At 52.6% G+C, this 12,600-nt stretch overlaps 1 protein-coding gene across 3 annotated transcripts in view; it reads left to right on the top strand.

The window, feature by feature from the left end:
- SH3PXD2A (SH3 and PX domains 2A) overlaps window positions 1–12,600 on the top strand; it is a 246,787-nt gene that overhangs the window by 89,880 nt on the left and 144,307 nt on the right. For 2 of the 3 annotated variants that reach the window (XM_082601531.1, XM_082601527.1), the window contains exon 3: window positions 1,299–1,374. In XM_082601531.1, the coding sequence (XP_082457657.1) occupies window positions 1,299–1,374 (76 nt within the window). Of the gene's footprint in view, window positions 1–1,298; window positions 1,375–12,600 lie in introns of those variants that run through there. The other variant, XM_082601528.1, reaches the window with a different exon arrangement.

Genomic DNA, 12,600 nt, shown 5'->3' with positions numbered 1-12,600 from the left:
GCCCCACCTGGATCTCAGTGCCTGTACCTCGGCCCCTGCTCACTCGACTCCACTGGCCCTTCCCATGCCTGGAACACTCTCCCCCTCCACTGTGGCTCGCTTCCTCACCTCCTGCCGGTCTCTGCCGAATTGCCATTGATTTGTGAGGCCTTCCACACCACTCTGTATAAAATAACTGTTCCTTCCTGTTCTGCGCCACCACCTTATCCTACTTCATTTTTCTTCATAGCATGTATCCCCCCAGCACAGTACATATTTGTTTACTGTGTCTCCCCCCAACTAGAATGTAAACTCCCTGAGGGCAGGGACTTCGTCTCTTCTCTTTACTGCTATTTTCTTAGTGCTCTAAGTAGACACTCAATAAGTATTAATTAATATTCAGAAGAAGGAATGGACTGCAGATGTCCTGTGACGGATCTTCCTCATTTTACTGATGAGGCGCCTGAAGCCCAACTGAGAAAGCTTGTAGCCCGGCCCAGGGACACACAGCTGGGTCAGCGGGGCTAGATCCCACTCTTCATTCTGCTCCACCTCCTGCCCGCCCACTCCTTGGAAGCGAGGCTAGCCACACACACGCACAGGGGCTGTGGCTTCGTCCATCCTGTCTCCTGTGTATTTTTCCAGTTTATACAGAATTTCAGCCCAGAATAGCAGAAGAAAAAACAGCTGTTCTTCCAGAACCCTGGAAACTCTTCCAATGGGTCTGTCCCTGGAAAAACAGCAGCAGTCTCAGGGTGGGAAGGTAGGAAACGGAGGAGGGGGTCTTCCAGCAGTGGGGGCAGTGGGCTGGATTTGGTTTTGCAATTAAAATAACATCTGGGTCTGTTTCCGCAGAGCGGTTCTGGAAGGTGGGTGGTCTGTCTGAAGCATCAGGTGGGGCCTTCCCCATCCTGGCCCCAGGGTGGGATTAGGATGGCGGGTGACTGAAGGGCTCACCCAGCATATGACGTATGAAAACAACCGGGTCCAGAGAAGTCTCTGGAAACCCCATCAGCAGCCTGGCCTGAAATCTTGCTGGTCCCTACCCTGGCCTCACTCCGGGTCATCTCTGGACACCTCCCTGTACACCCTCAGGCCTCCTTGAGATTGTTCAGACTCCCCCTTTGATGTGTAGAGAGCTCTGGCGTCCTCCCACTCATGCCCCATGTGGTTTGTTAATTGTCTGTGAAATGAGGGATTTGAGGCGTTGCTCATCCGTGTGAGGACAGTGGGGCCCTGGCGCAGTGGAGCGGGGTGGGGAAGGGACACTGAGGGCCGTTCCAGTCTTCTGAATCCTGTTCCTCTGTCTGGCTCCTCAGATGCAGCTTTTGGATAAGTTTCCCATCGAAGGTGGCCAGAAGGACCCCAAGCAGAGAATCATCCCCTTCCTCCCAGGTAAGCTTTTCATGGCCTCACTAATGGGATGGGGGACACCCTGAAGAGGGGCATTCTGTAGGCCAAGAAAAGGCTGACTACTACACCAGAAATTCTGGGCCAGGTGGGCCTAGCAATCTGCATGTTAACAACTCCCAGGGGATCGGAAGCCCCTGATTTTGAAGGCCATTGTCTTCATAGGGGCCTCTCTCACCACTCCAGGGCCACCTCTGCTTACCCCGGGCTGTGTAACTTAGGAGGAGTTTCTCAGGCTCCGGGACTTTGGTTTCCTTTTTACAAAAAGCATGGAGGGATCAAGTTCTCCTATGAAAGGATGAAAAACTGCAGGCTGAACTCTTTCCACTGGCTACCGTTGTAATCACGGGTAACCTTAAATCAAGCACACTTCCCCTCTCAACCTGCTCGAGTCCTCCTGGCACCATTATCCAGCTGAGGCTCTGACGGCTTAGGTAACATGGCCTGTGAGTTGGCAGAGTTAGGATTTGAACCCCGGTCTGTCTGGTCATAAAAGGCCATTAACCATCACACCATTTTGGAACATGTTTAAGGCAATTGGTTATGTTGTGTAATCTAGAGGGAATCTTCTCAGGTGTGTCACAACCTGCTATTACTATGACGTCTTCAATCGGTGTTGGAATTTATAGCTTACAAAGTGCTTTTTAATTTGCGATCGTATACAAATCTCCACACTGAGGCATGCATTATGATTTCTGCTTGAGGGATAAAGATGTTGAGGTTCAGAGATGTTAAGTAACTGCCCATAAAAGTGGCAGAGCCGAGGGCTTCCCTGGTGGCGCAGTGGTTGAGAGTCCGCCTGCCGATGCAGGGGACGCGGGTTCGTGCCCCGGTCCGGGAAGATCCCACATGCCGCGGAGCAGCTGGGCCCGTGAGCCATGGCTGCTGAGCCTGCACGTCCGGAGCCTGCGCTCCGCAATGGGAGAGGCCACAACAGTGAGAAGTGGCAGAGCTGAGGTGTGAACTTGGTCTCCTGCTCCAAACTGGGCTCTTTGCCCTGACCCATGTGGGTGGTGCTGCTTTCTGGGTCTCCGCATCCCCTACCTTTCCCCAGGCTAGTGAGTTGGGCTGGTTCCCAGGGGACCTTCCCTCACAGTGGTCTTCACCCTTCATTCCTGCTGGGCCTGGACCTCCCCGGACGTCATCTATCAGTGGGACCATCGCAAGAAGCAGGTCTGCATCTCATTAATCCCTGGCATGCAGCCAGCGCATGGTTAGTACCTGCTTGTTGACTTGCAAACCTACCTATGGGCAGCCCCCCCCAGAGAGTGGTTCTTCTCTGAAAGGTACTCCTTGTGCACCCCCATCCTCAAAAACAGTGAAAGACAAGAGAAGGCATTGCTGCCTGCCCTCTGAGTCTTATGCTAAAGTTGGAGAGAATCAGTTTAGCTACAAAGAACTTCTAAATCCTCCAGTTCACATAAGACCAGAATGAGTCAGTGAGGGTGTAGGGAATCTCAGCCCTGGACCCCTTCCATGGAGGCAGAGGACCGCCTCTCTGTTCCTGGCCTAGGAGTTAACGTGGGGGACTTTTGCACCCCCGCCTGGCTTTCTTCTGAGTCTCAAGGGAATTTGGAACAACCAACACCCAGGTTTGTAATGACCTTAGATGTTGCTCCAGTACAGTCCAGATGGTCCTCCACCAAGGACCCGGGAGCCCATCTAGGATGCTGTGGACACAAGTGTCCGAGAGCCAAGGATGTCAGTGCCCGGCCCTGGTGCCGGGTGGACTTGGCCTTGGGGTATGAAGGCTGCCTGTTGCTCTAAAAGAACCAGCTTTTCCCCCATTCGTGGCCAGTGCTCCAGGGAGAGACTGCCTCACTATCATTCACTCAGCAGGTGTTTATGAGGGCCTCAGCCTGTGCCAGGCCCAGGAATAAGTGCCCAGGGCCAGGGACTGTGGTGACCTGGAGAGTCTAGGGAGATCTGGATTTGTTTCCTTCATCTAAAGGAACCCTCGGGCTAGTGAGAGAGACGAGACCTACTCCCTAATCAGAGAAGCTCTTAAGGCAAGATGTGACCCTCTCTACCACTGTGAAATTCCAATTTTGATGGAGAAGGAGCTCATTGTGAGCCCAAGGCAGCAGAAGCCTCCTGAATGAGGGGGACCTGGAGCTGACCTCGAAAGATGGGTGGGGTTGGGTGGGGGGAAGTGCAAGGCTCATGTCCTGCTGCTACCACAGTCCAAAGTCACAAGAGTCGGACTGTATGGCTTCACCCCGGAAATGCTGACTCTGTTGGTTACCAATTGTATTGCCTTCTCTGTGCCTCAGTTTTCTCATCTGGAAAATAAGGATGAAAACATATCTGCTCCATGAGGCAGGATTGAGACCTCTCTGAACTTCGGTCTCCTCTTCTAGGATTGTGGTGGGGATTAAAAGAGTTCATGTAAAGTGCTTTGCACAGTGCCTGTCCCATAGTAAAAGCTCAATAAGTGGCAGATGTTAATAAAGAAAGTGCCGCCCCACCCTGCCATCCCTCACTCCTGGGAAAAGCCACAGGACCCTGCCCCAATAGAGATGTGACCTGTGCATAGTGGGTGATATTGTCTAGAGGACTGCCCCCACTCCAGTCCCATCCTAAAGGAGGTTTCCTTCTCCCCTGCTTTTCTGTGTTTCTCCCCTTCCTTCAGTGGGGCTCTCTCTCCAAAGCTTCCCTTTTGCTCACTTGCTCTCCAAGACTTCAGAATGGACATTGCTGGCCATCTGGAATCCCACCCTGAGACTCCCAGGCTCTGTTCCTGGCTTTCCCCTCACCCACTAGGAAATACCAAACCCTTTCATACTTTACTCAGTCCTTAGCTTGGACAAGAAGGAAAAAGATTGAAGAAAAACAACCCAATATAAGCAGAACCAAGCAAGCAAGGGCTGAGTGGGCATGAGGGTTCCCAAGCCATCCCACAACCCTGAATCAAAGGGGCTCGCCCAGGAGGGGAGGGTTTCAGAGAAGGGCAGTGATGAATGTTGCCTGTCTTAGGTCGGGTTCTGAAAAGCAGAGCCTGAGACGAGGGTTCTTAGGCAAGTTGACTTTTGAGGGCTGCTCTCCAGTGAACATCCTAGGACAGTGAGGGAAGCAGCACAGGGAAGGGGAAGACACTGGGCTGAGATGTGGGTTCAGCTAAGTCTGGCCTCAGCCTGACCCCATGAGAAGCTCTGGTGGGAGGACGGCACCACAGAGTTGTCCCGTCTTAGGGGACAACTTTTATACTCCCCATAGCAGTATGATCTGTGAGCAGCCCCCTCTCCCAGAAGTGTGAAATATGGGCAGGTGCTCCTGAGGGCTGAGGGTGTGTCCCTGGAGAAGGGGCAGCTGTGAGCCCTTAGTAGCCAACACCCACAGAGCGCGGGGTGGGAGCGTCCATGGTGAGGGGCTCCAGACAGGGCACCTACAGGTACACTATTACCTAACACCAGCTTGAGTCTTTGTTTCCACCTCCCTGCCTTTGGAGAGGCTGTCTGCAGGCACCTGCTGATTCCCTCAGGCTAAGCCCTGGCAGCAGTGACTTTGGCAGAACCTCAGAGAGCTCAAAGGCACTGAGGTAATCCAGCAGCCTTTGCTCCAGCAACCCGGGGAGGTTAGCAGCCAGCCTCAGGAACAGCTCTGCCAGCCCTTTGCCTGGCCTGGAATTGCCGAGCAAGGGAAACCGAAGGGGAGGAAGCGGAGAGCGCCTGTTGTCTCCAGAGGGACCTCAGTTTTAGCTTTGGAGGCGATGGGACACGATGTGCATTTCTGCTGCCCGGGCATGGGGTCTGGGGGTGTCTTTGGAGCGTTAGGCCAGCTGCTTTGCTTTGGCTCACCTGGCTGCAGGCTCCTGGTTGGGAGCTCATGGACGTTTAGCTGGTGGAAATGACAGAGAAAGTAGAGGAACTGAGAGAAGAGAGGGAATCTGAGGCTCACATGGTTACGCGCTTGCTCATCTGACAGAGTCCTGACTGTCTTCATTTAATTATGAATCTAAAAAGATTGGTTATTTGATTTAAGTCACAGTATTTTTTTAAACTTTACTTTGAAATAATTATAGATTCATAGGATGTTGCAAAGCTCCTAGGCACTCTATATTCCTCCCCTCCAATTCCACTACCAAAGTACAGGGTAGGTGGCATTATTCCCAATTTAAAGATAGGTCAGATCACTTTCCACCATCATGTAGCCACTGAGCTGTGTACCCATTGCCCAGCTTCCCCCGGTGGTGATACCTTATGTAACAACCGTACATTATCAAACCCAGGAAATTGATATTAGCACAACTCAGTTACTTACAATTACAGACCCAAGTAATTGAGTTTTATTGTAAGGAGGTAGAGAGGGCCAGTAAGCAAGCATGCCAGCTGGTCTTTAGGAAGGAGATGGTAGTTTGACAATAGTCCCTGAGAAGTTCCACTCCCAGGCCTGACCTCTTGGCATTCCCACCTCCAACAGAAAAGCAGGGGTGACCCTTGTTGTACATTAAGGCTTATTCCTGAAAACTTCCGTGAAATTTTGCTCTTTGGACAAATCACATCATCTTTTAGGTGTCCTAAATGCTATTCATGAGAAGTCCTTTTGCAAAGTAGAGCATTCTTTTTTTTTTAAGTAATTCTTTTTTTGGTTTATGTATATTTTCATAATTGGGGGCTTCTTCTGAGTTTGCTGGAAACAGGGCAGACCTGGAGCTCAGAGATTGGGCAGTGGTGTTGACCCCAGTGGGAGCACAGCTAGTCCACCAACTGGGAAAGATCTGAGATTTTACCCTATTTGCAAGCCAGTTAAGTCAGCTTACTCCAGTTTCGTGGATGCCAGCTGAAAACACGAGACTCCTGGGTCAAAGACAAAAGACTTCATGATGACACAGCAAGCAGCATGAGTATTGCCTCCAAGTCCCATAGGGCATGACCCCATGGGCCCAGAGCAATGCCTGCACATGCAGTGGGTTGCATTATAGGAGAGGAACCAGAGCTTCCGGAGCCCACGTCTTATAATGGGCGGTAAGCAAACCTACCCCTTTTGCTCAGGAGAGAGACTATCCCAGTCTCCCAAGGCTCTATGCAAACCTGCTGTTTGCTCCAGAGCAAGGGGCTCCCTGCCTCTGTCTTCTAAAGCTGTTTGCTATACAAACACCTTTGAAAAGATAATCCAGAACAAAAGGCGGTTAGTGCTTTGTGGACAAGACATGCAGAAGTGCAAGAGAGCCAGAGAGACTTGTCTTACAACAAGCGTATCTGGTGCTTTTTGGGGTCTCCTGCTTTTGGGAGAGGTGGACAGAAGTGAAGTCTTTAGGACACTGGGCCGAGCATGATGGGGCCAGCAGCCTCTCAAGGCAGTCTACTGTTTACATGGAACTTTCTGCCTTGTTTTAGAAGACTGTTGTGGAAAATCCATCTCCTGTTGCCCATCCTGGGATTGGAGTAGATTTCCTGTATATCTTGACTTTGCCAGCCCAAGGAGGCTCCCTGGGAGGAAATGGTCATTACAGAGTGAAGAAGAGTGTGTAGCTGCTGATGAAAAAAGCAAACCACTGCGACCAGGGACCAAAGGGCTTCAGAAGCCAGGCAGCGGAGCAGAAAGAGGTGAACTCGCTTGGCAAAGGCTGCGCGAGGTCTCCTCCCACTCGCAAGCCATCTGTGTCTCTGTGCTGACTGGTACTGGGCCTCTGAGCTTCCAGAAAGCCCCTTCAGCCTAATAACAGTCAGTCCCACCCACAGGTATACATACTTCTGGGTTGGTGAGGCGTGGAGGAGCTAGATTGCTTAGGAAGAAAAGTGAACCTATCACCTTAATCAAAGAGGTGCTGCCAGCCTGCAGGCAGCCTCGTGACCTCACAGGCTTAGAGGGGTGTATTTTTAGAAAGCAAGCACGCTTCGTTCTTTGGTACCAGCTCACCAGTTTACATACCGGTCCCTTAGTGAAGGGGCAGTCTGGAGCCCCAGCGCAGGAGGGTGCTGCGTGAATTGCAAGCACGGTCTCCAGGTCCTTCCTCTCTCTGCCCCCCAGAGCCCTGTGCAGCAGATCCGGTGTTTGTTCCAGCACAGAAGGAAGCAGTGGGGGAGGGATGTCTTTAGCTAGAGCTGGTCCATGGTGTCGGGGAGATCTGGCCCTCTCCCTGGGCTGTAGGCTGTTCTGCTTGTCCCCACCAGGCGGCAGCCTGAGAAAGCCCTCCCCAAAGTGCCTGGGAGGCTGTAAGGGAATCAGTGGCTCAGAGATGCTGGCAGGTGCTACAGTCCCCAAGGGAGAGGACCTGAGAGGTTTCTGAGCCCCACTGATGACCTGGGATGGCAAGAAAAGGCAAACCTATGTGATGAAAGAGAAAAAATAGGGTCTGCTGGTAATGCCAGGGTTTTCAAAAGATCAACAAGATTATAGGCCTGAGAGGTACTGTGTGCTGTTTTAAAAGCAACTTGCCTGTAACCTCCTCTGGAAGTGCTGGGTCTTCTCTTGCTGTAATTACTGCCCCCCCTCCCCAAATCATTCTCTCACTCTGTAATCTGGGGCGGGTGGTTCCCAGAGCCTGCTCTTGGCATCCGGTTCTGAACGCTACATGGAAGAGCTGCATGTGTTCGTGCCTGCCGACGTATTAATTGAGCACCTACTACACGCCAGGCCCAGCTGTAGGCACTGGTGATGTAGCTGAGAACAAGGTAAACTGGGCCACTCTTCTCAGGAAGTTCACCTTCCAATGGGGGAGTCAGGAAGCAAACGAACAAGTAAGCAATTTCCAACAGTGCTAAGTGCCAGAAAGGAAAATAACCAGGTCATGTTGGCTGGGGCATCTGAGATTAAGTGGTCCAAAAAAGCCGCTTTACAGAGGTGACACCTGAACTGAGCCAGGCGTGGGCAGATCAGCTCTCGAGGTGCCAGGCTGAGGAGCCAGCAAGCCAAGTGTGACTGAGCATGGATGTTTAAGAACAGCAAGAAGTGTGTGAAGCAGGTGGGGAATGTAGGGGGTGAGCGGCCACAGCGAGCCAGGCAGACAGGAGTTGTGGAACCAAGGAACTCCAAAGCATGTCTTCTGTGGCAAAGAGACGGCTCCACACGCGTGTGTAAGCTGTGCCACTCAGCCCAGTCACAGGCATCCGGGGTCGGTTTCCTCGTCTACCCGGTGGGTTCATCATGGTTTGGGACGGTGGTCCAAGCGTGTTATGCCTACAACGCACTGTGTGAACTGCAAAGGGAGAGGCGCCCGTGCTGCAAGCCTGGTGGCTCGGCTGCGGGCACGTGGGTTTGCCTTGCGCTGCCCCGTGCCTGCCCGCGCTCTCCGTGCCGAGGCTGCTCCACAGTTCAGCCCTGACTGCACTTCCTGCTGCCCTTCCCTCCCTGTGGGAACTTGCGAAGCTGCGAGGAGATCCTGTCTGAAGGGCTGATGATCCAGATGGTTGATTGGGGCTGAAAGATGAGAGGAAGCTGCGCGCCCCTGGACCCGACGCCGTGGTAACAGAGCAGGGTCACGAGCTTTGCAGCTCTCGGCTCCAGAGCTGCCAGGTCTCGCTGGGAATAAGGAGCTTTGCTGGAGGCAGCCACTCAAGGGCCCCTTTTACTTTTGAAAGTCAGTGTGGATCAGGCCCCCTAGTCCTTCCCCCGTGTCATCCCCCGAGTTCAAGACCAGGGAAAGGGTCAGGTCACTTCGTTACCACACGCTACGTGTCTTCATTGTCCAGAGATAATTCTAGAAGGGAATCGGCCTCCTGCATGCCCACCCCAAACCCTCAGCCCCGAATGAAGTGTATCCTGGGGTATCTTCCACAAGAAGCCTCTGATCTAAGCAGAAATGTGTTCTTTTCATGGTCTCAGTCAGTCTGCCTAATTTAATGTGCAGAAAAATGTGCCCTGGATGGGGAGCCAGAACGCTGGATTCTAGCATAACTCTTGCTAATCACTGTGGCACAGCATTGCATACGTTAAACTAGAAGTTCGATAGAGCAACCAGGGATCTTCTTGCATGTTGGCAAAGTCACCAGAGGCCAGTGATTTCAAGTCTCTGTGACATTCCTGATCTCCCCTACCCTCTCTCCCCTGGAAATAAATTGTTTGCTTACCTGATGCCCAAACATCCTCTTTCAGGGTCAAATCCTTTCACTCCTGCTTAGTGGGCGCTCAGATGTGCCCCAGGAGTGGCACTGTCAGTAAATTCACACTCAGGTGTAGATGACTGTCAGGTCAGTTACCTGAGCTCAGGTGTGATAGAGGTGAGACAGCAAGAAGGCAGCTGGGAGAAGGAAGCAGGGACTGGGCCCCTGGGGGCACCTTGAGAAACCTGGTCGATGAGGCTGTGTGAGCTTTCAGCATGGCTGCCACACAGGACCAGGCTGTGCCATTGTCATGGGCCAAGCTGAGGGGTGAGGATTCGTCCTAGGTGTGGCGAGAGGTTTCTGAAGGTTTTAGGCTGAGGCCCCGTGATTGGATTTCTGTTTCTAAAGGATCCCTCAGCTGAGCTTGTGGGATAGACTGGAAGGGAAAGGGAGCAAGCCTGGGGTAGGGAGACCCATGGAGGCTGGGCAGGGCATGACAAGAGAGGAGGGTGGCTTGACCCGGGCTGGGCAATGGTGTGGAGGGAACTAGATCCGAGATGTATTTCAGAGGAACGGCCAGGAGGCCTCACTGATGGACTGGAGATGGAGGGAGGGGTTGAGAATGACAATGCCCAGGTTCTGTTGGGGGCAGCCCTGCCCCAGATGCGGACCCAGTTTTCCCAGGACCTTTCCCCCAACTCCAGCCTTGGACTTCACCCTGGGGGTGAAAGGAAACTTCCTCCCTCCTCCCTGAGGTAGCTGAAGCCTTTGGCACATATGAAAGATGCTTTGTGGTGGGGAGTCCCGCCACCAGCCTCTCTCCCCAGGAGACTCCGGGCGCTAGGCGCTCTGGCTTCTGGGTCCAGGGGGGTAGGAGGGGTGGCAGGGGTAGTGGTGATGCAGGAAGAACACTGAAGTCCATTGAGAGGGAGCTCGGGGCCCCCCTTCTTAGGAGGTAAGGGGTGCTGGTGGCAAATCTCCACAGTGTCCCTGGCCTGACCCCTCCACTGCTCTCCAAGGTCACCCTAACTGGACCCAGCCCAAGGACAGAGCCCCAAGCCAGAGCTCTTCCCTGGCGGGAACTGAGCTGACTCTTGGAGATGCCCCAGGCCCATATGAACTGATGCACCATTCATCCAGAGGCCGCCTGGCTTCGAGCAGTACAGTTGCTGTGAGCCCTGAAAACACCTCCTCCCCCTTCACCTCCACAGCTCCAAGAACTGACATCCACCGAGGAGGCCCCAGGATGCCAGGCCACCGGCCTCCAGACCACAGTGGGCCTGAGGGACTGGCACGGCCTGAAGGTGGAGTCTGTTCACCTGAATGCACCTTCAGAAGGCAGGGCTGGCAGCACCGGCCCCTCTCTACCCTTCAGGGGCAGGGAGTCAGGGAAAAGGGCTACGCTTCTGTTTCCCCGCAGGCCAGAGCCCAAGGGCTGGATTTCTTCTTAGTGAGAACGGGGGTAGATCTCAGGGAGAATTTCTGTTTTGGTTTTTTTTGCCGTACGCGGGCCTCTCACTGTTGTGGCCTCTCCCATTGCAGAGCACAGGCTCCGGATGCGCAGGCTCAGAGGCCATGGCTCACGGGCCCAGCCGCTCTGCAGCATGTGGGATCTTCCCGGACCGGGGCACAAACCCGTGTCCCCTGCATCGGCAGGTGGACTCTCAACCACTGCACCACCAGGGAAGCCCTCAGGGAGAATTTCTAAAGCTGCATTGCCAAAGGAAGCTGTGTGACTCAGCTCACCAGCCCCAGAGCATGGTGGTTCCAAACGCTGGCTTTGGGCTCAAACACCTCTGGGTTCACACCTGGGTGCTAATTGTCCGAAACTCTGCTTTTTCCATGACAAAGGCAGTTAAGTGTTGCATTTCAACACTGGAGGCCTTAGAGTTTGATCCCACTCAGCCTCTCAATGGCCTAGCCATGTGACCCAAGGCCAGCCTTACTCAGCATCTCTGCACGTCCATCATCCATCGTGACCCTCATCTGTGCAATACCCCCAGGGCTGTTGAGAGCATCAAATGAAATGTTATCTGTGAAGCACACAGCAAGCACTCAATACTTGATGGTGATCTGGTGAGTCTTAGTGCAGGGCTCGACACAAAAGCGTGAGCTGTCTCTCTGGGCTCCTTTCCAAGAATGAGGTCTTGCAGGCAGTCTTGTGCATTTCAAGGTCTGCTGCTCAAAATGTAGCTCACAGATCAACAGCACAAGCATCGTCTGAGAGCTTGTTAGAAATAGTCTTGGCCCCCACCTCAGACCCACTAAGTTACAGTCTGCATTCTGATGACATGCACAGGTGATTTGTATGTGCAGGAAAGCTTGAGAAGCACCGTTTTAAGGTCCAGTGAAGCCCTTCGGTAGGCTGGCTGATTGCATTCAGCACTTCCTGAGTGTTTGATTACCTTCAGGCCATTCACATAATATAAACCACTGAACCTGCGTTGGTAAGTCAATTTCTGACCTAAAGCAGAGGTGCATGGGAGACAAGGCTTCCCACAGGTAACCTGTGAGGGCCGGTTCGTTGGTCTCACATCCCTACACACACCTGAGTTGCCTGCCTGTTTTGTGTGGGAGGGGTGTAAGTCACAGGACAGCCCTCTATCCCCCATCACCAGCCTAACCAGGAGGATGCTCAGGCCCCAGCCACACTCCATCGTCAGCTGTAAGTCAGAACACTCTCCCCTCCCTTCCAAGACAGAATGAAGTTTGGGGCCAAGGTGATTGCTAAGGTTGTTGTTTCAAAAGTCTGGAGATGAGAGAAACTGGCCTAGGAACTGCTGCTGGTTTTGAAGTTAACATGGCACGAGTGTGTCTAAAGTCTGTGTGTCCAGTTGTGTTGTACTGTTAGGAGGGGAAAAGCCTTGGGTCTCTTTTAAGGAGTCTCTGGCAAAAAGGTAAAGACAAAAAAATAAACTGAGATTTTAAAGTAGTATCTTTTGCCCTTCTGTATAAAACAATTACTGCAGACCTAAGTTTCAAAACAAGCCGAAGGAAGAGAGTTAAGACAAGCCAGTGACTGGTAATTTGGTGCCTTCTCTGATTGGCAAGTTTTTTTACTTCTCAGCTTTTTGCTTCTGATCTGGTAACTTTACCAGATTATTACCAACTTTAATAGCTGGTAGTTGGTGAAGATGCCCTAAGTAAGACCTGTGTTGGCAGAGCCCTTCTCTTTCAATAGAAAGACTTGCTTTAGAAAAAGAGTTCACACATGAGCTGAGTGGTCCGG

Source organism: Mesoplodon mirus (genome assembly GCF_964341445.2).
Source record: "Mesoplodon mirus genome assembly, chromosome: 2".
Taxonomy (NCBI): Eukaryota; Metazoa; Chordata; class Mammalia; order Artiodactyla; family Ziphiidae; genus Mesoplodon; species Mesoplodon mirus.
Note: the sequence above shows the minus strand (reverse complement) of the source record. Positions and strands in the feature narration are given on the sequence as shown.